The sequence below is a fragment of the Thermobia domestica genome, chromosome 3 (genome assembly GCF_964235325.1).
Source record: "Thermobia domestica chromosome 3, izTheDome1.hap1.1, whole genome shotgun sequence".
NCBI classification, from domain to species: Eukaryota; Metazoa; Arthropoda; class Insecta; order Zygentoma; family Lepismatidae; genus Thermobia; species Thermobia domestica.
Genome location: NC_137456.1, coordinates 67,075,170 through 67,103,116, shown reverse-complemented (window position 1 = coordinate 67,103,116; position 27,947 = coordinate 67,075,170). Strand labels below are relative to the sequence as shown.

General features: G+C 36.7%; 1 protein-coding gene across 2 annotated transcripts in view; it reads right to left on the bottom strand.

Annotated features, from left to right (window-relative positions):
* Positions 1-27,947, bottom strand: part of LOC145680466 (uncharacterized) — a 112,235-nt gene that overhangs the window by 29,901 nt on the left and 54,387 nt on the right. For both annotated transcript variants that reach the window (XM_081751030.1, XM_081751031.1), the window contains exon 4: positions 25,207-25,377. In XM_081751030.1, coding sequence (XP_081607156.1) covers positions 25,207-25,377 — 171 coding nt within the window. The remainder of the gene's footprint in view (positions 1-25,206; positions 25,378-27,947) is intronic.

The following is a 27,947-nucleotide window of genomic DNA, read 5'->3' as shown; positions in this document are numbered from 1 at the left end:
AAATGGTGACTTAACGGGTCTAGGTCAAAACCCCCACTCAAGAAATGTCAAAATGCCCACACAAACGGTCATAACCCCCACACAAATGGACAAATCTCCCAAACGCACGAACGGTCAAAACCCCCACAGCCAAAATCCCCACACTCAAGAAATATCAAAACGCCCACACGATCGGTCATGATACAACGGTATGTTGTATAGTGTTGTACTGTTGTACTATTATTTACCTGTACCGGTATTAGAAAGACGATCAGAGGTGCGACAACGGAGCATATTTTGTAAAGAAGAAGAAAAAAAGGAAATTGTAAAGATTATCATTGCTCCTTAGTTACTGTAATTGGATATATAAATAAGTAAGATTGTTGAGTAATAGACTACGAAGTTATCAGAAGAATTGATGTTTAAGAAATTAACGGTTTGTAAACGAAGGTATAAATAAATAATATTTACGATTCAATGTTCTGTTATATATATTGTGGCTCAAGAAATATTTATTAAGAACCAGTGGTGTTACAATAACCCCCACACAAATGGACAAATCTCCCAAACGCACGAACGGTCAAACCCCCACAGCCAAAACTCCCACACTCAAGAAATGTCAAAACGCCCACACAATCGGTCATAACTCCCACACAAATGGACAAAACAGCCACATATAGCAACGGTCATTTGCACTTGGTAATAATGTTATTGAAGTTATAATGTTAATATTATTATTATTAATTTATTTATATTAAAATTTAGTGTATATTATATTAAAATCCGTATTTGTACTTTCGTGTTGACATAAATGAGTTGAAGTACTGGAGACTGCAATGGTTTTTTTTCTTTTCTAATTCATGTAACTTCATGTCAAGATAATTTAAAGTGAAAGAATTCATAAACTATTATTAATTGTTCTTGCTTTGGGAAGTCTATTTTTGTCAAAACAGCGTTTGTTACGCTTTGAAAAGTGAAACTCCGTTGTTGGAAGGCAATCTAGCATAATTGATGTCCGGTCGTTTAGAGGGGCTGATTGTGACACTGACCACTACCTGGTAGCAGCGATAATACAAGAGATGTTATCTTTGAATAAAGGCAATATTCATTACGCGAAAACGGAGAGATTCAATTTAAAGAAATTAGAAGAAAGCCAGGTAAGAGAGAAATACCAGATTGAAGTTGATTCTCGGCTTTAGAAGATTCGGAGTGCACTAGTGTTGAGGATACCTGGATTGAAATTAGAGATAGCATTAAAATTTCAGCAACAGAAAAATTGGGACACGCGGAAATACGTAGGAACAAACAATGGTTTGACCAGGAATGCATAAAACTAGCAGAGAAGAGAAAACAGGCAAAATTACGTTGGCTACAAAATCCGAATGAAATAACTACACAAAATTTCGCAGATATCCGGCGGGAAATGTCCAAAACTTTTAGAACAAAGAAACGCGATTTTTTGAAAGCTAAAATTAAGGAACTTGAAGATAATAGTAAAAATAAAAACATCCGGAACATGTATAAGGGAATCAACGAATTTAAGAAAAGCTATCAACCTCGTGCTTATATATTAAAGAAATCTGACGGTACAGTTCTCACTGATACGGATAGCATCTTAAATAGATGGAAAGATTTCTTTGACGATTTGCTTAACATGCAACCAAAAACTAGTGTACGTGGAGAAAAAGATATATACACCGCAGAACCGTATATTCCAGAACCCAACCGAATAGAAGTAGAAACCGCTCTAAAGAAATTGAAGAAACACAAATCTCCGGGTGTAGATGAAATTCCGGCTGAGTTAATTTTAGCTGGAGGTGAAAAATTGCGAAACAAGATACACAAACTCATTCTCCTTATCTGAAACAAGGAAGAATTGCCACAAGAGTGGAAAGAATCAATCATTGTTCCAATTCACAAGAAAGGCGACAAAACTGACTAATAATTATCGAGGCATTTCTCTTCTGTCAACATCCTATAAAATCCTTTCAAATATTCTATTAGCAAGACTGACCCCATACGCAGATGAAATTATTGGAGATTATCAGTGCGGATTTAGACGAAATCGATCAACTATCGACCAAATATTTACCATTCGCCAAATACTCGAAAAAAAGTGGGAATACAATACCCCGGTACATCAACTATGTATTGATTTTAGAAAGGTGTACGACTCAGTTAGGAGAGAAACATTATACAACGTTCTTACAGAACTTGGAATACCGAAAAAGCTAATTAGATTAATTAAGATACGTATGTTTAAATGAATCCCAAAGTAAAGTCCGGGTAGGAAAATTTTTGTCCACGAGCTTTCACGTCGAAAATGGCCTGAAACAAGGAGATGCGTTGTCGCCATTATTATTTAACTTTGTTCTGGAATACGCTATAAGGAAAATCAAAGATAGCAACCAGGGCCTAGAGTTGAACGGTATTCACCAGGTTATGGCATATGCTGATGATGTATATTTAATAGGTTATGTTAGGAGAACAATAGAAAGAAATGCAGAGATCTTATTAAACGCTTGCAGGGACATGGATTTAGAATTAAATGCAGAGAAAACCAAATACATGGAAGTGCGTCGGGACCGGAATACAGCAAATTATGGATGCGTTAAAATATTAAATAATACTTTTGATAAAGTGGATAGTTTCAAATGTCTAGGATCAATATTGACACAGGAAAATCATATTCACGGAGAAATTAAATGTCGACTAATAGCAGGGAATTCGTGTTACTATTCGATTCAAAATCTCTTGTCGTCGCGAATTCTGTCGAGGAATTTGAAGCTTAAAATATTCAAAACGATAATCATGCCTGTTGTTTTGTATGGCTTCGAAACATGGTCGCTTACTTTGAGGGAAGAACATAGACTGAAAGTATTTGAGAACAAGATCCTGAGAAGAGTATTCGGACCCAAGAGGAACGGGAATGGGGAATGGCGGAAACTTCATAAAGAGGAACTACATAATTTATATGGTTTACCCAACATTTTTAGGGTCGTCAAGTCTAGGAGGCTTAGGTGGGCGGGTCATGTAGCTAGAATGGAAGAAAGTAGAAACGCTTTCAAAGTCTTGACTGGAAGACCAATCGGAAAACGACCATTAGGAAGATCTAGGCGCAGATGGGAGGACAATATTAAGACGGATCTCGCAGAGATAGGAATACAAACTAGAAACTGGATGGAGTTAGCAAAGGATAGAAGTCTGTGGAGAGCTTTTGTGAAGGCGGCATTGAACCTCCGGGTTCCATAGGCCATAGAGTTAGTTAGTTCTTTAAAATTAATTTTTATTAGATCTTGTTTTCATATTTAAAAACTAAATATGTTAAATGTAAATGTCTCCATAACGGTACGATCATAATCCTCTCTAACGACGTTTTTGGGATAGAGACTTTGAAGGTGAAAATTGAATACATAAGTTTTTGATCATTAAAAGTTACGAATATTTCTTTAAACAACCGTTAGAGTTAAAATGTTGCTTTTATTCAATTTAATAAGTTTTATTTTAAGTCTTGAACTGTGAATTTAAGTATAATTAGTAGAAAAAGAATCTTTTAACAAGGTAAAATATGACTGGATAGTTAGTAAATGGCTACGTATAGAGAATATAAGAATGCCAATCAAATTTGCATTATATATATATATATATATATATATATATATATATATATATATGTATATATATATATATATATATATATATAGCTTTAAGATATTTCACTTTGTTGAATTCAGAGTAAATAATTGCAGTAAGCTAAAATATTTTACACAACTTCTATATCTTCTCCATATACAGACAGGGTGTTTCAAAACAACACGACGTTTGGGAGGTGACAAATTTTCATGGTATGCTTGCAAATGAAATATAATATGGCGATGAACTATACTATGGTTGGATCACCCCCCCCCCCGAACTTCTACCGGACCCCCTTCCCCTACATATTTGGACTGGCTACCGGCCTGAGGTGACTCCTGACATCAAGATAAGATAAAAAAGTATAGACCAACCTTGGTGCACAAATGCTTCCTTTCGGAGTTATAGGCCACCGGAAATATGAAAGAATGGACTTTAAAGGTCCATAGCTGCAAGACTATGTCCAAAAGTACATGTTTCAGAATCCTAAGATACTCACACAACGGACATATAGTTTGAAGTACTCACCAACTACCTCCATAAAAATCGATGCGGAAATACCGCAGGATTGTGAAACTTGGATATTGGGATAGGGGACGTACTAGTTCTTAAGTGTAGTCTTGACCAGACTACAGTAGGTTCCATAGTTTATTGGCTATGGACTTTTAAAGTTCATTTTTTCATGTTTTCGGCAGCCTATAACTCCGAAAGGAAGCATTTGTGCACCCAGGTTAGTCTATACTTTTTGTCTTATCTTCGCGTGAGGAATCACCTCCCTAACGTTGTTGGTGTTGTTTCGAAGCACTCTGTATATTTGCAATTTCAGATTTACTGTTTACATAATAGAGGACGTTTACATTACTACTGTATATATTATCAATCATATTTCATAATTTAAACAACATGAAAATTGGTATAAAGTGATAAGAAACTTCATTTCTCATGGAAACTTTACGGCAGTTTGTTTGTAACTAATTTTACAATTTGGATAATGTACTGTATAGGCAAGCAATTTTCAGTAAGATTTTGCTTTGATTTCTGACGAGAAATGTATTTAATTTCCATGTTAATAAGGCGATTAGTTCACCAAAACTTCATTATATATTTAGACTGTCCGTGCGTCGCTCCGTCCATCCAGGAGGCAAAAAAATCTCAAACACTACTCAATGGATCTCCATCAAATTTGATCAGAAACAGAGACTCAAAAGCTAGAAGTGGAGTTCGTTTTTGGATCCAAAATTCAAAGGAGAAGTGCTATAAAATTAACCATTTACGACTTAAATGTTCACCATAGAACACCATGGAATCACCATAGAACAAAAACGGCAATAGATAACGAGAAACTTTTTTTTTTTTTTTTTTTTTGCAATCGATTAAGCGTCCCAAAAATACCCATTATTAAGTTGATACTAACCGGAAGTGATTGAAATTCACGACAGCTTCCGGATTCAATAACCTGCACAGAGAAAACACGCTACGAGATAGTAAGAAGCGCTTTTATTTGAATTGATTTAGCATTCTAAGGATAGCCACTATCATTTCTCTTAGCTTCCTATTCAAACCGGAAGTGACAGAAATCAACAACTTCCGGTTTTAACGTTGATCGCCATAGAATAAAAACTGTAATGCATGGTGAAAACCAAGCGTCCAAAGAATGTATTCCATCTCCACTCCAGTATCTCTAATTAAATCAGAAGTAATGGCAATCTATCACCACATCCGTTTTGCAACACTTATTGAGAAAAATTTCACGATACTCAAAGCAAATTCCTTCACGTGGTGTACCCTGACACTGCTACTTGCTTTCATTTTGTGATTAAATGTATGTAATTTCAAATGTGATTGTTAACTAAAGTAAATAATAAATTCCAAGTAAATGGAAATTACTTATTTAAGTCAATGCTCTGTTATTGCATCAATTGAAGTAAAGAATATTGAGATTATACTTAAGTTTGATCAGCTGGTTCATGAAAAATTGTATTACTTTCGTTTATATTACATGACTGTTCATTCTTATTCTTCTTCTTCTTTTCTTGGCAGGCCTTTTGGCCTCTGGGGGAAGTTTCGGGCCGAAGCCCTTGCCTTCATTCAGTGTTGTGGGATTCTCGGGTTGTGGGACTGTTAGTTAGCTTGGGTTGGGCTTGCAACTGTCGCAAGGCCCCTCTGTGCAGTCGTGGGTTGAGTTCGGTTCAGCGTGGTGGTCCTGGCATCTTGTAGTAGTTTCTTCTTGGGATTTTTGTTCCTATGGCTGCTATGTGCGGGTGAGGGGAATTCCTGATTTTTCTCCAGAAATTGGCAGAACGTCTTTCCCTGACTTCCTGAAGAAATGGGAGATCGAGGTCTTCATGGAGTTGTTCCAATCTAGTGTCTTTTGCGTGCCCAGTGATGGCCCTGGCTGCTCTATTTTGTACAACTTGTTGTGAGTTCAGTCTGCTTTTGGGACTGTTCAGAAAAGCAATATTTTTTTTTAAAAAAAAAAAAAAGCAGTTAATATATTTGCTTAATTTACGATTCACAGAAATAATGTTCAAGTAAAATACTTTAGCTGTACTCTGTATACAGTATATTTTTATTTTTGAAATAACTGAAATAAGAAAAAAAGAAGACTTTGTGAATTAAAACTACTATTTTTCAACTGGTTCCTATGTTTGCAGAAAATTACTACTGTGTCATCTGTTGTAAGATTTGTAATTAATTTATTGAATCCATTTATTTCAATGTAAAGTTATTTATTTTCCTACGTTCTTTTTTAACTCTACACTTATATTAAAATTCGGATTAGTAGAAAGCAGGGGTAAAAGTGAATCTGAAAAGTTAAGGGGACGGACGTAGCGGCATGACGTCAGGCAGTCCCCCTGCCTATCTTTCTCCATTGTAACTTTATAGGAACTGGGGGGGACGCCGTACATGTATTTTGGAGGTGGAGGAACGGCATGATGTCACTTTTACCTCTGGTAGAGAGGTATATTTCATTTGAAATGAAATAATTGAATATTTCTATAATATATTGTGTTTCTTAAGCAGCAATAAAGAGTTCATCACGTTGGAGTAAAGAAATTCCGGTAAAAAGAATATATATATGTGCATGTTGCATAGCCGTTAGGGAATTTTACAGATTTTGAAGGAGTACGTCATCGTTACCTATGGAGGTGTTAATAGATTGACTGTATTAACGAACTTTATTTAGGTAATCATTTTAGTTGTCTATTGCAATAAATAAATAAATAAATAAATAAATAAATAAATAAATAAAAATTAGCTTTCCTTTAAGTGTTATTGTATGGAGTAACGGACGTACGTACTAAATGATGATGGAAGAATTGGTGGAATGGGAAAGTGGGAGGAAAAGGGAGTACCCCGAGAAAACCTACGGGCACGATGTTGTGTACCACAAACTTACTTGGCTGGGGATCGAACTACAGACCCCACGCGCCAGAGGTAAGCGATCTACCACTGAGCCGCCGTGCCTTCCGTTTGAACAAGATTCTGAACTTTATCACCATTTGATTAGCGCATCCCTGCAATCTGTTTTATGGTGCTTAAATTGGCTGAGTGATTATTTTCTTTCGCTTACAACACAGTTCAGAACCATCCGTTAAAATACAATACCTAGACTCGTTTTTTTTTTTTTTTTTCATATTTTTCTTCCTAGAGTATCCTACTCTAAGCATCTAAAAACACTGAAATTTACTAACAGCAGCTGTATTACTTACAATAGTAACTCGTAATAACTGGAATCTGGAGATATGTTCATTTTTATTTGTCATTCAAAATTGTAAGAATTGAATTCGCACCATGTTCCGTTTGAATTTGTCACATTTGAACTACAACTGGCAGCAAGGGATCTTTGATGACTATATTATTAGATGTTAGGATTTAGGATTTTAGATTTCTGGGCTTTCGGCATCTAAGGCCATTTAGCCCTTCACATTTTGAGGGATGACGTTCCTGGGCAAGCACACAATCCAGAGAAAGGAAAGTAAGGAAGCGGCCTGGGACCTATAAGTTAGGTACCACAACGGCATTTGCCTGGTGTGAATGAGGAAAACCTTATTCAGTGTGGCTGGCCTGAAAAAGCAATTTACACTTTTCCGACCGAGTGCTCCCACCAGGAATCGAACCTGGGACCGCTCGTTATTAGTTTCTTATGTTGTTATTCACACACACACACACACACACACACACACAATATATATATATATATATATATATATATATATATATATATATATATATATATATATATACTTTATATACTTTTAAGGCATAATGGGAAGTGGAAGAATAAAACGAAAAAAACGCAGCGATTGGCTACTGAACTCTGACATTCTGCTCTTCCTGAAAATATCGTGAATATTGCAAAGTAAAGAACTAATGATATTTTCCTATTAATTCCGAATTTAGTTATAAGTCAGCACTTGTTAATGCGTACTTATTGAAAGATAATTTACATATTTATGAGATTTTTCTGTCGACATTACTTTTATTCCCTACAAGACAAGACAAGACGAGAAATAAGGTTTCACCATCTCGTCTGGCAAATTTTGTGAAAGCTTCGTCCCGTTTTCTGAATTTATCCACAAAATTTATGTCCTAGTTTTTGCTTAATTTCACCAAGAGATGTTACTAGAGTTCTGCATCACGAGAAATCTACGAAACGATGTGTGATAATAATATTTAAACCATATATTTTTTTAAGAATACATTGTGTAATGACTTGCATATCTTAAATGTTGATAAATTATCTTCAAGGAACCTGGAATTTCAATGCCGTGTTCACTAAAGGTCTCCATTGATTTCTGTCCTTACCCAACTGGATCCAGTTCTTCCTTTGTATTCCTGTTTCTGGAGATCCATCTTTATTAAGGTGTCCTCTCATCTGCGACTAGATCTTCTAAAGATTGTGTTCCAATTAGACTCCCAGTCAAAACTTTGAAAGAGTTTCCACTTTCTTCCATCCCTGACCATTCCTAATGACCTGACCACCTGAGCCTCCTAGATGACCCTAATGATGTTTGGTAATGGGTATAAATTATGCAGTTCCTCTTTATGAAGTTACTGTCATGTTCCTCTTGGGTCTGAATATTCGTCTCAAGATCTTTGTTCTCTAATACTTTCCTTCTATGTTCTTCCCTCAGAGTAAGCGACCATGTTTCGCAACCATACAGAACAGCATGCATGATTATCGTTTTATATATTTTAAGCTTCAAATTGCTTGACAGAATTCGCGACGACAAGAGATTTCGAACTGAATAATAACACGAATTCCCTGCTTTTAGTCGACTGGCTTCATCAAATTCATGTAAAACTAAAACAGTGTTTGACATCTAATACTTGGGAGTTTACAAAATCACATGTCGTTTTGACTCTTCTCTCGTTTCATAAACGAGACATTTCTTGTCAATTGGACAGCAGTAGTAGTTAACATAGCTTTATGTGATTTTGAAATGAATATCGCATTTATGTTTTGTTGAGGTTTACTTCTGGTCATACATAATGCGTATTTATTAGATGGAATTAATTTGTAAAGGAAATGTTTGTTTTTATAGGATGATATAGACTACTTTTTCAATGGTAATTGGTTTCTTAAAGGTTGCATACCGTAAATACAGTAGAATAATATAGAATAGGCTAATGTTAAGTTAATTAGGCTGTGTTAGGTTAAATAGACGTTTATTTACACTGGCGTAAATCCCGCGGGATGAGGGGGACATGTCCACTCTAATCTTGGAACCGGGGGGACTGTCCCCCCAATAATCCGATTTGAAAAGTGTTATTTTTTGGGAGGGGTCGGAATGTGATGATTCGTGTCCGGTTACCAGAAAGGAAAGTGAGATGAAATTGATGGAGGATCATGGACAACTCTGCTCCCTGATCCTCCACAGGATTGTTTTTCAACTTCATAATTATTTTGAGCATCGCTTAACAAAAAAAAAAAAAAAAAAAGTCTTTCTTGCCCCCTCCAATGTTGAAGACAGATTTGCGCCGCTGTTTATTTATAGAACCCAGGTACGGAAGTAGATCACTTTAATAATAGGCACAGATTAAGAATATGGGGACACTTAATTAAACAACTTTGCATCACATTTCTTGGTGTAAATAATATACTGATGCTATCTAGGGTTTATTTTCTTAGTGGATGCTTACTAATATGTTCGTTAGTTGCAGGTACGCACACAGATGTTATGTCGGATCCAATAATACAAGACGCTAAGTTTATGTAGTATCGAATGCGTATTATTCTACAGCCGAGAAGAAAATAGTAGGTAATTTTTAAGTACTGACAACTACAGATGGTGATCAGAAAAATGGAAACACCTGTAGTTGGCAACACCTCAGATGTATGGGTTGGCAGTGGTGTCGTGGCGCACGCAGCGCCGGACCGCTGGTGGTGGTGTGTTAGGTCGGTCTCCATACGACGTCAGGCGCAGTGGAACAGCAGAGTCCAGTGGCTGCAGCAGACTAAGGTAGTGTAAAATGGGAGACCTCTCAGATTTTCAAAGAGGGCAAATTGTTGGTGTGCGGTTGTGTGGAGTGAGTGTGACGGCAGTGGCTACTGTGTTAGGTGTGTCGCGTGGGACAGTGTCGAAGGTGATGTCGGCCTACAAAACACACGGGAAAACCACATCGGGGAAGCGGAACAGTGGGCGGAAGAAAATCATGAGTGACAGGTCACGCCGGGTATTAAAGCGCATTGTCACGCAGAACCGTCGTGCCACTGCGGAGCGAGTGACGGAGGAACTCAATGAGCACCTTTCCCACCCTGTTTCGACAATCACAGTCCGCCGCGAATAACATAACATGAACTTACAGGGTCGTGTTTCACGGGCCAAACCGCTCATCAGGGACCATAACCCTTTCGCACGCCGCAAATGGTGCCGCGACCATGAAACTTGGACCGTTGAGGACTGGAAACGTGTGATATGATAGGATGAGTGATCCTTCACCCTAATCCCAACCACGGGCCGTGTTTATGTGTGGAGAACGCCCAAAGAAGCTTATGATCTGCAGTGTCTCCGCCCAACTGTGAAACATGGCGGCGGCTCGGTGATGCTGTGGGCCGCAATATCATGGTTTTCATTGGGTCCTGTGGTCACACTTAGCGGACGAATCACTGCCTACGATTACGTCGCAATTTTAGGAGACCACTTGCATCCTATGGTCCGGATGTTGTTCCCGGACAATGACGCCATCTTCCAGGATGATAATGCATCTATTCACACAGCTGGTGTTGTTGCAGCGTGGTTTGAGGAACATGGGGATGAAGTTCAACACCTCCCCTGGTCCGCCCAATTCCCAGATCTCAACATAATTGAACATCTGTGGTCCGTCTTGGAAACACGACTCCGGCGACGATTTCCACCTCCATCCTATCTCACAGAACTGGTCGATGCCCTGCACGAGGAATGGTGTAAAATTCCACTTGTACCATTCACGACCTCTATGCATCCATCCCACGTCACATCAAGGCTGTTCTGAAGGCGAAAGGTGGCCCGACACCATATTAATCTGGTAAGTTTTCAATTTTTCTGATCACCATCTGTATATTATCACGAAAAATTATAAAATTTGATTGTTTCTATCAGAAAAGAAATAGTACAGATGATGAATAAGGTTAAATCTTTAATCTATATTAAATCATTCCCTGCTAAACTAATATATCCTAGTTTTATTAAGAACGTGTGCAAATGTATATCGAGTAACGAAGTTTTGGGGAATTCTGGACCTAGTGGACTCTCCCGTGGGTGCATATTTGTTTGGTTGGTTGATTTAGAGTTTAACGTTCCGCTCAGTACCGACGCTATATGTTCCTTAAATATTACTCTTCCCGTGTGACTTGAGAAGTTTTTACCTACAAATTTTCTAAATGTGTTTTTAATTCTTCATCTGCACCTATTGGTTTACGTTATTACAATTGCTTAATTTGTTTAAGTGGAAGCCCAACATTTAAATCGTTTGTAAATAGAGAGAGAAATGGAACAGTGAACCGTATTCGCCATAAATTGCAATTATTCCTCGTTATTATTTGCTATTTGTTAATGTGAAAACTAAAAAGTTCATTTAAAAAAAAAAAAAAAAAAAGATACCTATCTACAGTTGAATTGTTATAAATATGTTCAAGAAATGTCTTGATAGATGGTAATTGTGATTTATTTTGTAGAATCTAAAGTAAAATATCAGTTTCTGATAGTTTCTGAAATCCTATCTACTAACACAAAAATTAATTTCGTTTATTCTTTTCTCTCGTGGTCTTTTATTTACCAACAATATTTACTTTTTGAAGAACACGTTTCGAAATGAATTTCGAATTTCACAATAGAATATTGGTGGAATGAACAAGTTACGATTTATATCTGTTAAATGAAACAGAAATTATATGGTAGAAACAAACAACGTTTGTAAAATATTGTATGAAACTTGAGCAGCTTTGGGAGATTGAGTGAAAATTGGTAGCAATACGGAAACAAATAGAAGAGTCAAGCGTATATCCCGAGAAGGAATTTGATTTATATGGCTTGATATTTTCTCAACTAACATTGAAACCGGAAATGGTTGTAGATTTCTCTCAGTTCCGGTTTAAATAGAGAGATTAGAGCGAATATTAAGTATATCCTCGTGACGCTTCCTTTATTGCAAGAAACTAGATACTACTCGCTATCTATGAATATTTTTTACTCAATAGCAATTAACATTAAAACTGAAAATAATTGATTTCAGATTCTTATGGTTTAAATAGGAGGTTACAAGAAAAGATGGTACCCATTCTTGGAACATTAAAATGATTCAAAGTTGTAAGGGGATTTCTATCACTTCCGGTTTTAGTGCAGAGTTAAGAATGCAGATAGAATACATTTTTGGGACGCTTAATTGATTTCAGGGGACCACACGTCAGAACTGGAAATGGTTGATTTCTACCACTTCCGGTTTACGTACGTCCTTCATTAACGAACTGAATTCCTACTTTTTGGCCGTCTTCATTCTGACTAAAATAGATAGTGATCCATCGAGTAGTTGTTGAGATTTTTTTCTCTCTCAGACTGACAGACACACGGACAGACAGGCTAAATATATTAAGAAATTTTGGTTAACTAAACTTTGTTAAAAGAAAAGCATTTTTTTAAGTCATGAATTTCAGGATAATAGATTAAGTTGCACATCGAATAAAGCGCTGTTTTATATTGAAAACAATCGATAAACCTGATTTTCTCCAAAATGGGCCTCCCCAAAGTTACAGAGAAATCGGCGCCCTTGCGTAAGGCTAAAAGAAAGAATTTGAAGAGGACTGGAGAAAATCAGTCCTCTTCAAATTCTTTCTTTTAGCCTTACGCAAGGGCGCCGATTTCTCTGTAACTTTGGGGAGGCCCATTCATAAAAAAAACATACATTTAACAATACATATAATAATAAAAATGCATATTAAAAAATCTTATTCAAAAAAATACATGGAGGCCCACATGAGCTTTGGAGGGGCCCGGGCCCCCTAGGATCGGCGCCCTTGGCCTTACGCTTTTCCCCTCTATCTATGTATCTTCTACCACTATTCTGAAGAACAATGGATGTATTAAATAAGTCGACAGGTCACTGAGGTTACTTTTAAGGTAATCAAATCTCGATTATCATTAAAAAGAAATAGTTTGAAATGTCACTACTGATGGCAGCAAACAGACACAATAATTGTACAAACTTTAGTGTGTTCGAAACGTGTTCATCTGAAAATGAGACAGAAGTACATTAGACTTTTGCTAATCTGGCCATTCCTTAGAAAATAAAGTGCCGGATTATTGCGAGTGTCTGGACTTTAGTTTGTGCAATTACACCACACAATACATTTTTACTCTTTTTTTTTTTTTTTTTTTTTTTTTTACGAAATCTGAAATTATATGCATTATTATAGAAGAAAATAATATACCAATCGAATTCTTTAAGAATATAAGTGACAAGGCCAAGAAAGAATTGTTTCCACTGTGTGATGAAATACTAGTATATGAAACAGGAGGGTGACCAAAAGACCTACTGACAAATACCTTTTATCTCATGCAGCAAAAATTTTGCTTCGAATTCTGAACAGAAGATTGTATGGACGAACAAATGAAATAGTTGAGGAGTAACAGTTCGAGTTCAGGAGAGGTAAGAGCACAAGATATGCAATTGGATTATTAAGGGTGATCGGCGAAAAGTTTATAGCAGAAAGGAAAGAGAGGTGTATGTGGTACTTGTTGAACTAGGAAAAGCTTTTGACCGCGTGAATTAGGAATTGTTATTAGAAGTTCTAAAGAGGATTGGATTGGAATGGAAAGATCGAAGACTCATAAGAAACTTATATATATGAATCAACAAGTAAGTGTTAGAATAGGGGAGGAAATGACAGAGGAGAGTGTAGACCCCTAATTGAAAGGAGAGTTCGAAAGGGGTACTGTCTTTTGCCTACATTATTTATCGCCTACATTATCGGGAAGAGATAGTAAAAAAAAAAAAAAATCTACAAAATGAATACTGCATTTCAGTAGAAGGTAGAATTATTAGGTGTATGCGGTTTGCAGATGATATGTCGCTTGTTGCAGAATCTGAAGAGAAAATTAATAAGATGTTAGAAAACCTGAGGAAGAGCTGTGAAGAATATGGGGTGAAAATAAATGTTAGAAAGACAAAAGCCATATGATTAGAAGGAAGGGGTCGGTGCCAAATGTAGTAGTAGGCGGGGAGAAAGTAGAACAGGTGACTAGTATTTGAGACCTGGTTGTACTATTAGTCATGATATGAAGTGTGAACGTAAAATAAAAGCAAGGATAGGAAATGGCGAACGAGGCCTTTAGGAGGAAGAAATTACTATCTTGATGGACCTTGAACAAGAGTTATGAAAAAGACTCATCAAATGTTTGGTATCGAATATTGTGCTGTATGGGTCAGAAACATGGACATTAAGCAAACGACTGAAAGCTTTGGAAATGTGGGTGTGGAGAAGAGTGGAAAGAATTAGCTGAGTCGAGCGAAAAACGAATGAGAGAGTTTTAGAAATAGTGGAGGGAAAAACAATTTTAGACATTATTAAGAAGAGGAAGAGAAACTGGTTGGGACATTGGATAAGAAGGGACTGTATCATGAGGGACATACTAGAGGGTATGGTGGCAGGAAAGAGAAGGATAGGACGAAGGAGAATACAATTAATGGACGATATGAATACAGAAAAATCATACGTGAAAGCGAAGAGGTTAGCGGAAGACCGTAGAGCATGGAATCTTCTCAGTTGTGGCAAGTAACCTGCCAATAATGGCAGAATACCTATGATGATGATCATCATCATAGAAAAATGTAGAAATTTAGTTCTTGAGGTTTGAGTAGACTTATCAAATATTATGAATATGACCCGAATTTTCAGTTGCCGCAATGAAAATACTCGATGGCGGCATGCTGTACCATGCAAGCGTTTAGCAATCACCAATAAATGGAACCCACTTTAATATGTATTTTTCCACAATTACAGTATAAACAAATACAATTGTTGCAGATTATTGTGACATCATGGGTCAGAGGCCAGATGTGGGGCTGGATTATTAAGAGTCCGAAGGGGCAGTCCACATATTACATAACGCTATTTTTTTTTTTACCAATTTTTACCCCTCTCCTTCCCCATTGTCACATAACATTTTTTTGTTTTTTTTTCCACCTATTTTGTTTATTTTAAGAGTTATTACAATAAAAGAAAAAAACTATTTTTAATGGTAGCATCTTCGAATCCCTTTTATATGATTCAATTTATATAGGCAGTTCGCAATTTTCTGAAACAATAGAAATATTTATTTATTTATTTATTTATACATAAAAATAAAATGACTATGTTTGTGATTTATTAATTCTTGAACCACCTGACCGATGTCGATCAAATTTTCAACCTAAATGAGGTTCGGGCCTCCGATGGTTTTTATCATTTTACTTTGACGGTGCAAATTAGAGCAGGGGAAGGAGGGACATATATATATATATATATATATATATATATATATATATATATATATATATATATATATGATCGAAAATGACTGATATTAGTGTCGAATTCATAGTTTTTGAGGTCTTTAAGTTAATTGGTGACAGTTTTGGTGTCTTTTATGTCCAAAATGAAACGTATTCTCCGCGTGCTAAGAACAGCTATTCTGCTCGTTTATTTATTAAAAAAAAATGAGTAAAGTTGTTTTTTAAAAAATAGTGCATATAAATCTGAGAATAAAAATAAAAATTACAGCAAAAACATGCGTTACCTAACGAAGATGTAAAATTTTCCTCCCCCGTTGTCACACTTCGTAACGCAAAGCCGAACCCCCTCCCCGTCCTTTGCCGCGTTACGTAATATGTGAACAACTCCGAACTACTGAGGACCGGATTAGCAAGAGTCTAGTGTAGTTCCTTTCAAGCTTACTTAATGGCATCTATGGGAAGTGTTAGTAAATATTCTGCCTCCACCAACAACGGAGTACCCTTGACTAAGTACTTTCATTCTATTTTATTGCCATATACATGAAATTGTGTATTGAAATGTGCGAACTGTTTATAATATTTAATTTTTTGAAAACCATTGTATTTGGCAGAGCACACAAAAACTTATATCGTAAGTACATAAATACGGCCACTCACAAATTAGGGAAAATTTTAGTTTTTTACGAAAGAGAAATTTTTGTATCTTTGTTAGGAGATTTAACTCAAAAACACTGTGTGAACATAAATCTTCGAACATTAGACGTTAATGCTTGCGTAGATCTACGAACACTGGATGTGGATACTTGCACAAATCTACAAACATCGGATGTGAACCGGTCCCGTAGCCAGCCCAAAAATGCAGATTGGGCCCGGTAGAAGTTAGGGGGGCCCGAGCCAATCATATTATAGTTCATCAAATAGTAACACCAGCAATTCATCATATCTGCTCTTGAATGTTTAAGTATTTTGCTTCTATATAATTCAATTATCCCCCTCTACACACAAACATTAAGTTAACATTTTGTAATCTACATGAAAAAGACGTAAATTTTATTTAATAGGTATTACTAACTACACGAATTAGAATTAAAATATATATATATGTTTTAATAGTCCCACATGTAATACTGCCATCAGTAACAGCCAGATCGCTACAATAATAAAATGTCCTACCAACGAGGGATACTTTGTGTCCACAACATAAAAAGATGTAAATTTACGATAAATCAGAACATTCAAATTGAATATATGATTAGTATATGTTTTAGGAAAGCATAGGACATAAAAAATGTATGTGGCGAATGTAATATCGTATGTTACATTTGTAAATCCTGTAGTTTTTGGACTTAACGTACAGCAAGCTTATAACTGAAAACGCATGTTTTATAATATTTTCTGTATAAGTGTTCCATCTATACATACTTTCCGTATGAAACAATATAGTCGGTCAGGATCTCACATACAACTGATGTATACAACATAGCTGACGAAGGTAACATACATATATGTATGTAATATAAGGAAGACTGTTAGACATCAGACATCCTCCAACGGCATGATGTAACACCCAAGGGCAGTGCCTATGTAGCATACGGATAACGTATGCTTCATTCTGATTTTTGTAGTAAGCAAGAGGATTCCGTATATTTGTACAGTACAATATACCACTGTCCGGGGAACGGATTTTTCTGTGAAAGTAAAACGCTACACCCATCTAGTATCGAGTAAAAGCATTACTGCTTCTTTCATGTTGCATTACAACATTATTACGAGTACGCGGTAGTTCCAGTTTAGAACGTTTTTATATGAAACTAGCTACTTTCACGAGATCCCCCACCTCAAGTACAATACAAAACATTTTGCTACTTAATTTCTCCTCTAAAACTTGCAATTTTTTTCTAGTCCTGGCTCCACAACCCGGAATTTAATCCTTAAACCTTAAACTCAGGGACGCCGCCAGAAACGCTTGATGGGGTGGGCGGAAAGAGGCGGACCTAGTTACTGGGTGGGCGGACAATGAAAATGAGAACTGTTTCAAAATGTTTCAAAATAGCCGCCGAAAATGGTTTCACATTCAGATACAAAACGCAGTGCTCAAATTGACTGTTACACGCCAATATCTCGCGAACTATGCATCAAATAGGAAAAGTGTTAAAGAGTCAATGTACAATACAGACGGTCTAAAATATGGGTTAAACACGAGGTTCCCCCCCTCCCATTTTGAAGGGAGAGGTGTACGTGGAATTTTTAAATGGAAACATATGGGGAGAGATACCTTCATTGATAGATTGTGAAATACCAAACAGCTTAGTACAAAATTAGGACCTCATGTTTGACACATTTTTTAGACCTGTCTTAACACATTTCTTATTTGATGCATAGTTCGCTGGATATTGGCTTGTAATATTCAGTTTGAACACTGCGCTTTGTGTCTGAATGTGGAACCTTTTTCAGCGGCCATTTTGAAACAGGCTTGCCGAAATCAAAACAAATTTTGTACTAAGCTGTTTGGTTTTCCACGATCTATCAAACAAGGTACCACTTGACCTATATTCCCATTAGAAATTTTCAAGTTGGTCATGGGGCCCCATGATGGGTGCCCTGGGGACAACGCGATAACACCATTCCACGTTGCCTATCGTGTTTTCGTTTTTCATTTTCTGTTTCACCTTTTTCTACTCAGACGTTTCAGATTTATAAATACTGGAAATTTTATCGGATACAGGACTATTTTGGGGGTCCATCTTGAAAATGATGCCCCATATAAAAAATTGTTTCCTACAAAAAATGTTCAATTTTCCAAGCTCTATCGAACGAGGTATCACTCGAACTATGTTCATATTTAAAATTTTCACGTACACCCCCTCCCCCCAAATGGAGCGGGGGGAACCTCTTGTTAGGCTCATTTTTAGGCCCCTCTGTATTGTACATTGACTCTTGATATTTTTCCTATTTGATGTATAGTTCGCGATATATTGGCTTGTAACTTTTTAACCTTTTTTGACTCACCCTATATATATATATATATATATATATATATATATATATATATATATATATATAGGGTAAGTCGAAAGTCCTTGGACACCTGCGTAAGTTTGAAAATCGACCGGAAAAGTAAAAAGTGATGATGGGAACAGAGGTTTGATGAGGGGCCGCAACTTTTGGAGTGTATGTCATTCATGGCCGCCATTTTGGATTCAAGTCAATTTTTTAAATGGGAAGGGGGTGTATGACACATCAAATAACGCTAGCTTGAGCTCAGGAATTTAGTGGTGTAATTTGTTGTTTTTTTTTTCTATCTTGTACAGTTTAGAAGTTATTAATGTTCAAAGGTGGGAAATTACCTTGATACTGACCCAGTTCTCTCTTTGTTCCAGGTGATCTAAAATGGGTCTGACACGTGAACAGAAGATCGAAATCATCCTTATATCAGGGGACGCAGCTACCTAACAATAGCAGCTGACTACAACAGACGGCACCCAGACAGAGAACCGGTGTGGCACAGCACGGTGGCTCACGTGATCACCAAATTCCGGGAGACGGGCTCTGTTCAAGATAGGGCACGTAGTGGGCGACCAAAGACTGCCACCAATGAGGAAACTGCAACGGCGGTTGTTGCGTCGTTTGTGAAAAGTCCTAAACGATGTACCCGTCGTGTGTCCCTAGCATGTGCAATAAGCCAATCCTCCGTTGTACGGATATTGCACGCCAATCAGTGGCGTCCTTACAAGCTGCACATGCAACATAAACTGAAAGAGGATGACCCTGATCGTCGGTTGGAGTTCTGCATGTGGGCTACTGAACAACACGAACTGGATCCTGCGTTTGCCAAGGGTATACTGTTCAGCGACGAGGTGTATTTCACTTTGAACGGGGAGGTTAATCAACATAATTGTCGATACTGGTGTGACGCAAATCCGAACTGGGTTGACCCGAGTCGAGAACATAGTCCAGCAAAGGTGATGGTGTGACGTGGCATATGAGACACCCGCATCATTGGACCATTTTTCATTTACAACACCTTAACTGCACCACAGTATCTGATGCTGCTGCAGGACCTTGTGTTCCCTGCCACACTGAATGCTGACGGCATTTTCCCATCTTATTTTCAGCAAGAATGAGCTCCTCTACTCTATGGGCCTGGTGTCCATGAATGGTTGGATGAACAACTGCCAGGGAAGTGGATTGGTCGCCGCGGTCCCGTGGAGTGGCCGCCCAGATCCCCTGACTTAACGCCCCTTGATTTTTATCTATGGGGACATCTTAAGCAGATAGTGTATGCTGAGACAATCCGTGATTTGAGATACCTGGAGGAACGCATCCAACAAGCCTGTGACCAAATTTCAGGAGACATTCTCCTCTGTGTGCAGTCAGAGTGGTTGCGGCGACTACAGTTGTGCATTGCACGGGATGGACAACACGTAGAACATGTGTTGTAGCATTCAGTATCAAGGTAATTTCCCACTTTTGAACATTAATAACTTCTAAACTGTACAAGATAGAAAAAATCAAATTACACCACTAAATTCCTGAGCTCAAGCTAGTGTTATTTGATGTGTCATACACCCCTTTCCCATTCAAAAAAATTGACTTGAATCCAAAATGGCGGATTTTAAGACGGCGGCCATGAATGACATACACTCCAAAAGTTGCGGCTCCTCATCAAACCTCTGTTCCCATCATCACTTTTTACTTTTCCCGTCGATTTTCAAACTTATGCAGGTGTCCAAGGACTTTTGACTCACCCTATATATATATATTGTGTTTCAAAACAACACCGACAACGTTTGGATGTGATTCCTGATACCAAGACAAGACAAAAAGTATAGAGCAACCTAGATGCACAAATGCTTCCTTTTGGAGATATAGGCTACCAAAAACATGAAAAAATTAGCTTTAAAGGTCCATAACTCCAAAACTACTGGATCTACCGTAAGCGGGTTAAGGCTTCACTTAGGAACTAATATGTTCCCTATGTAAATATCCATGTTTCAGAATCCTAAGATACTTCCGCAACAATTTTTATAGAGGTAGTTGATAGGTACTTCTAATTATATGCCCGTAGCCAAACTCCAATATAAAAATTGTTGCGTGAGTACAGCAGGATTCAGAAACATGTATTTTTGGATAGTGCACATTCAAAAATTCCCTGTTTTAACTAGACAAACTTCAAACTAAAGTTGGTATCTTTTAAAATAAGTGTTATTCTAATAGTACATAATACATTGATAATGAACGCGCGTGAAGAGACATACATTGCCTTTATATAGGAAAAACAAATACCAAATTCCACCTTTAGTGAGCTTGTAATATATATAAAACGTTTCGAGCATATTGGTACCTTTAGAAGTAATGAAAGAAAGTTCACTAGCATATGTCTGTACAAGGAACATTGTATGTTTCTTGACATATATTAGTGTATATTATATTCCTTGTACAGATACATGTTAGTGTGCATTATATTCCTTGTATAGACATGTATTAGTGTACATTGTATTCCTTGTACAGACACAGTTTAAGGTACATTATACAGATTCCTTATACAGAGATATGTTAGTGCGCATTATATCCCTTGTACAGACGTATGTTAGTGTATATTATACCCCTTGTACAAACATAGATTAGCAAGTGTACTTTACTTCATTACCTGTTACCGTTGAAAATAGCTGCTGATGCGCTCGAAACCTTCTATACATATTGAAAGCTCTTTTAAAAGATTAACTTGATATTTGTTTCTTTCTAGAGAGATATGAGTTTGAGTTTTATGTTTAAAGAGACATGGTTTGCCTTATAAGCACAGAATATTATTTTGGTTTTCATTTGTTATACACAGACACCATCAATATACATTGTATTATGTTAATAGAATGAACAATTGTTTTGCTAAATAACTACTATACATATCAGAAAGTTTGCAGAGATCTTTAACATTCCATGTGCATTTTGAGTTTAACCTCTAGAAGCCGGGATTTACACGTAATTTTAAATGGATAAATTTTGTATAGAAACAGTTTATATCATATAATGGAACGAAATCATGGGAAAGTGCTAGATCGTAATACATTTTGCTTGAAAATAGTTCGTTACATGTATGAACAAAATCACGGAAAAAGCACTCGTAATCTAAGGGTTAAAAGTTATCTATCTTTTTGGAGTTTCAAAGATCTATGCAAGCTTTATATTACATTGTTAATGATGCATTTAGATACATTGATGATAAGTATGGTATAGTTGTTACAGTAGTCTTTCATAGATGTCCATAATGTGATATTAATGCTAGTTTCCACTTTTTTCATCCACAATATGCCAATGTTAATATTTTTTCGTATTTGTCTATGTTATGAACTCTCAAAAATACTCATTTCTTCTGCAAACCAAAACTATCCGGCAAAAATACTTGTTTCAAAAATAATGCAATTAAGACACATGTACTGTAGTTGATTATTGAAATCAATTATTCCAAAGAAACCATTACTACGCCTATGTTTCTATATAGTTCAAGATCAATTCGGCAGTGCAAAAACGGCATTCATTATTAAACATTTCGCGAGCGATGGCAGAACTCAAGATTACTCACATTTTACTGGTTTACACTATATATCATAAATAGAGTTTAGTACTAGTTTTCTTTTTCAGCTATGTGCACTTGTATTTTCATATAAGCCTCTCTTTCAGTGAACCGGATTCTTATATTGGCAAGAGTATAGTCTAATTCATACAATGATAAACAAAGAACCACTAATAAACTCGATGAATCCTGTTCCTTCAACCTTCAGAAAATTTACAGAAACTATTGATTTCCCAAAACTCACTGCTAGTTTCTCACTTTAGGTAGTGTATATTTACAACGAAGGGAGGTGCACGTGCACCTTTGCATCCCCTAAATCCAGCCCTGTATATATATGAAATATATATAAGAACATAGAATTCACATAGGTTTATTTAACGTAGTTCTTATCACAGGAAACACTAATATCAACAATCGCTTTTCTTTAAACTATTGGTTATCATCTCTCCCAAGTTTTGAGCTAATGTGTCTAGGTGATAACAAATAGTTAAAAAAATATAATTGATATTAGTGCTTTCTTTGATAAGATTGTGGTAAATAACGTGTAATAACCTTTGTGAAGTCTTCGTTCTTATTAATAGCCGGCAGTCAATGCCAAAGGGACTTATTGCCGAAATTATACGACAAAAATAATCATCCGAGTGGGATCCGAGGATATTTAAGAAAATAAAATTACTGGTTGTAAAACTTAACAAACCCGAGTCAGAGTTTGTTAAAATAATTAAGAACCAGTTTCTTAAATCAGTTTAGCAGTTGTGAATAATTTTGAAGACTAACCCCTCAACCACAGTATTAACTCCGGTTTCCATTTTTCCTATTTAGGTTTTAATACCTGGTATTTTTCTTGTGTCTGACTCTTGTTGCTCCTTCACGTTGCTTTCTGTAGAAAAGTCGATCCCTTTAAACATAAATTTTGAAGAAGTCATTGAAGAATTTTAGGCTGTAGTTCTATTCAACAGAAGAATGTCGTTGTAAAATCTGTACTTGCTGACTCAAGTAGTTTGTATTATGAAATATGTACTTTTACATACTTAAGATTTTCTCAGATGTGTCTCTGAATACGTCCATAGTTTACAGGTATGTGTATACGTGTATGCAGTTTTTTTAAAAAAACAAATATGTGCATAAACGTATTTATTAAGTACATGTTAGTATTTATTTCTTTACGCTTTCTAGTCTGTCCCCAACCTCCACCCACATTACCAAAATTCTGTGTCCATTACTGTTCTAAACTACTCTTATGAACTCATTACTGATGACTCTGTTGCTTTAAGTGATTTTAGTGGGGTTTAGTCAAATCTCTATGTACTATTATTAATTCATTGAAGTAATACAAATAAGTGTAACCTGACACTACTAAATATTTATTTGTGCTTTTCAATACGGCTAAGCTGCTTACATGCAGACATAGGCGTCGATCTCAGGAATCTGGGTCCCTCAAAGTTTGCTTGGCTTCCTTAAGATCTGGGAGCTTTTTCTTGAATCTTTCTGGTTGGATATCTGACAACGAAACTCATATACCCAACCGGGCCCCCACAAATATGTTCAATAATCGACACTACTACTGTACATACAGTGGCGTATTTATGATTTTGTTTCGGGAGGGGCTTTGCTAACTTTCGGGGGGGGCTTTGCCTGGAAATGTGAAAATTCTGCAAGATATTTAATTTACTTTATTATACTAAATAAGATTTCGGGGGGGAAGCTTAAGCCCGGAAGCCACCCCTCTAAATACGCCACTGTGTACATATAGATAATGATCTCAATGATTTACCTGAAATCGGCTACACGATTCACATGTCCTTATCCGTAATAACTACATTAGAGGGTATCACCTACTTTTGAACTTAACAATTTTAGTATTATAAAAGGACTTACTCCCATGAAAGTATCTCAAAACTGTCTATATACCGTCCCCCGTTGTTATCTTTGCTCACAGTAATTTTTAGAAAGTGGAGCGACGGCAAAGATATTATTGGAAGTGGGAGAATGGCGTTCTCCTGCGTTCCCCCTCACTTTTACCCCTGTGTTTAAGCTAATCAATCTGGTATTCTATGTTGACCTCTGCATATGAATGCTGTTCTTAATCGTCGAACAAAAGATTGTCTACATTACACAATTGACTTTATCTCTAATAATTACATTAGGACTCACCTATTCTTGAACTTAACAATCTAGTATTCTGAATGGACTTACTCCCCCCCAAAAAAAAGCATCTCTCAACTTCCTGCATATAGGCAATAATCTCAGTGAGAATGGGTCACAGACTCCTGCCCTTGCTTCTCAAATTACGGCTATTCTTAATTAAAACTATCTGACATGGCTATTCTAAATCGGCTTTTGAGAAAGCATTTCTTAGCTACTACACGCGGGAGTTGGAAGCATCAATCATGTATTTTTCCTTGGAAACGTGAGAGAAGTACGTAGCTTAGATTTTACAGTTTGAGCTGGATAATGCGTTTTGAGTGTAGGTATATTGTTCAGGAATGTTACACCAGTTAGCATGTTGTTTCCATAGAAAATAATAATAATAATAATAATAATAATAATAATAATAATAATAATAATAATAATAATGTAACCCCTTCAAAATTCGGCTTTGAAGTTAGAGTTCATAACATAGACAATACGTGTGTTAACTTCATTAGAAAAGGTTAAAGTATTACAACCAAACAAGTCCATATATATATATATGTCCAAAATACGTTTTATTTATAACAGTACAATGTTAGTCGTAATGGTCACTTCGTTTCCTTATTGTTAGTTCTTAAGAAGAAAAAAAATCTGATTACTTATACACCTGATCGATTTAGTTCTTTCTTAGTCCAATTAGTAGTAAATTACACGTTTGTCATTTGTTTCACTGTATTATCTTAGTAATCCAATCCAAGGAATGATGAGTCCAAGTCCAAAGATGTCCAAGTTCTAAGGAAAAAAAAAAAGATGTCATAGCATAACGTCGCTTTACGTCGATGAGAATTTTTTTTGGATGACCGCAGAAGAGATGATGATGGTCATGGTGATTTGGTCTTAAAATGGGTTTATCATACCGTATCGGGAGTGTTGTAATCGCCGGAATCATCACCACCATCAGCCGCTGCTGGAGACTGGTCACCGCCACCACCGCCAGATCCAGAAGAGCCGCTTCCTCCAAGAACTAATCGGAAAAGAGTGTTGAGAAGGCCACCTCCGCTGCTACCTCCAGATGCATTACCTTCAGCCTGAAAAAAATATAGCAAAAATAAAATAAGAATACAATATAAACATTATTTTTTATTACAGGATGCCGAATAAGTGTGGAAACAGGCATATAATGATTTTTGCTTTGGTTGTTTGTATCGTTGCAGACAAGTATAAGTTTGAGCAACGAGGAACGTAGCCACGTCATTTTTGCTCTATGTGGATGAAGTCTGTGAGAGAGAACTACTGAATTCAACAGACCATAAACACCTGTCTGGTTGGACTTTACTTCTGAAGCCACTTAAAGACATTGTGCTAAGAAAATTGTTCACAAATCATACCAGAGAGAGGCCATTCTACGTATTCTTCAGGAGTGATTGATTAGACTCCGCCAATAAGGGCAAACATATCGAGAAAATTTGGTTGACTCTTATTTTCTCTATGCTTCCAGACTTACAGAACACCCTCTAGTTTGAAATACAAATTACAAAATTAAGAGGGAACATTTGTAAATACGGTTACTATGGACTATGAGCTTTGATTTATAATGATCTATAAAACTCCATAAGGAAAAATGAAATAAAATCTTCCAGTGTTATCCCATCATCATCCCGTATAAGCTAAAGGAGACGGTGATGATCAGAATGAATTAAGTGATATAATAAAGGAAGTGGGAGGAGTGTGGATGATCCCGAGAAAGCCCATGTTCATGGTGTTGGTCCACCACAAAAGCTACTTGGCACGAGCTGATAACGAAGAAGGGGCTCCAAGTACCAGAAATGAACACTCTACCAATGAGCCACCGCAGGCCCAGACCCCATAAGGAAATCGATTGTTATTAATATAGGGTGGCTCATAAGTAGATATACAGTGCCGTACTGATTAGCTCACTGCATTTTATATCAATTCTTAATGTCTTTTAACTTATACCTTAAGCTCGGAAGAGCCGAAGCAAAATAAACCGTAAACTAGATCAATGCAGGGGTGTATACCTACTTTTGGGCCACTATAATAAATTAGAACTATAATATGGTCATGAAACTCCCGTCGGTATAACTACATTATCGTTTACATTCGTAGGGGAACGCATGACTTCGCATCGTCCCCTATGCCTTTCCCCATTGTATTTTTTAGGAAGTGGGGGACACCATAGATATTTTTGGCAGTGGGAGAATGGCGTCCCCTTGCGTTTCTCATCACTTTTACCCCTGCTACTATACCGTATATATATATATAAAGCAAAATGATTCACTCAGCAAAGCCCATACCATATCATCACCATAACTAGAAACGCAACAATGAGACAGAATATTCACTTTGTCACCAAAGCAAGGAATAAGAAAGGATTCGTGAAAGTACATATCCTAAAGGGAGGTACAGTGGGGTTAATTTTTTCTTGGTCAATAATAGAGTATCTGGTAAATCACTCAAAGTTAAAAAGATGAAATTCGTTATGTAAACTCCTCGTTAGAAAACAACTGAAACAAGGTTTCGGTGTTTCTGAAAATTTCTTCTTCCATAATATTCAAATTTGCGAATCTTTATTTTCAGACAATGCGAGAATGTGAGGTGGTATGGTGGTATGAAATTCGGTGGTATGAAATTCGGTGGTGGTATGAAATTCGGTATATAAACTCCTTATTGGGAACGGGTGAACATATATTCCAGCGTTTTCGAACAGTGGAACAATTTCTAATTTTTATTTTCAAAATTCAAATTTCTCATTTTAACGGATGTATCAAAAGTCCGGAGCTATAGACCTACTCTGTTATGAGTAAAGATGAAGAAAAAAAATAATAGAGAACAGTTGTTGAGCTTTTCTGTCTAAAATGGAGAAATTTTTCCAATTGCACCAGACGTTTGAGCTCCACACGGCCTGTCAAACGGGAAAGTACAGATACACACATACTGTGGTCGCTCCTCCTCGCCTTCTGTAGCGTCGCCACTGATAATTGCACGCAAAAATGAATGGGGAACGAACAGATTGTTGTGTGAGGGAATCTATATCACCTGAAATCCGTTTTCCAACAATGTATCGTTGGTATGACGAGGGCGCAAAGGAACAGTTTGTTGGATAGTAACGTTGCTTTTTCACTTAACGTACGACTTCTTACCAGTGTGGACCACAAACAGCTGTACGATTGGAAAGAATCTAGAGTTTTAGCTACCCATTTCCAATAACTCTTCTCTCTTTCATTTTTTTTTTTTTCGTATCCTTACTTATAACGTAGTTGGCGTATGCCCTGAACTTTTGATACACCCGGTATATATTCATTTAGTTAGCCTTACTTCTCGCATGCGAAGAGCGGACACTTCTGGTAGTAAAATAATATGGAAGTAATGAATGAACATTTCTTATCACTATTATTAAATGTCATCCTCTTGTACCTATTGTCATGCGACATATACATCGACATAAGGAAGCAGGAGGATTATCTGTGTGTCCTTGGTGTTAAACCGGCAGTTAAATTGCTTGACGCTATTTCAATCAAGGAAGTGCGAAGGCTGAACTAACAAAGCTGTGTGCGTGTTTCCAACAGATATCCCTCTTTTCCTTCTGCACATTTTCTGCAGCAACAGGACTATCCTTATCTTCTTCCTATACTCCTTT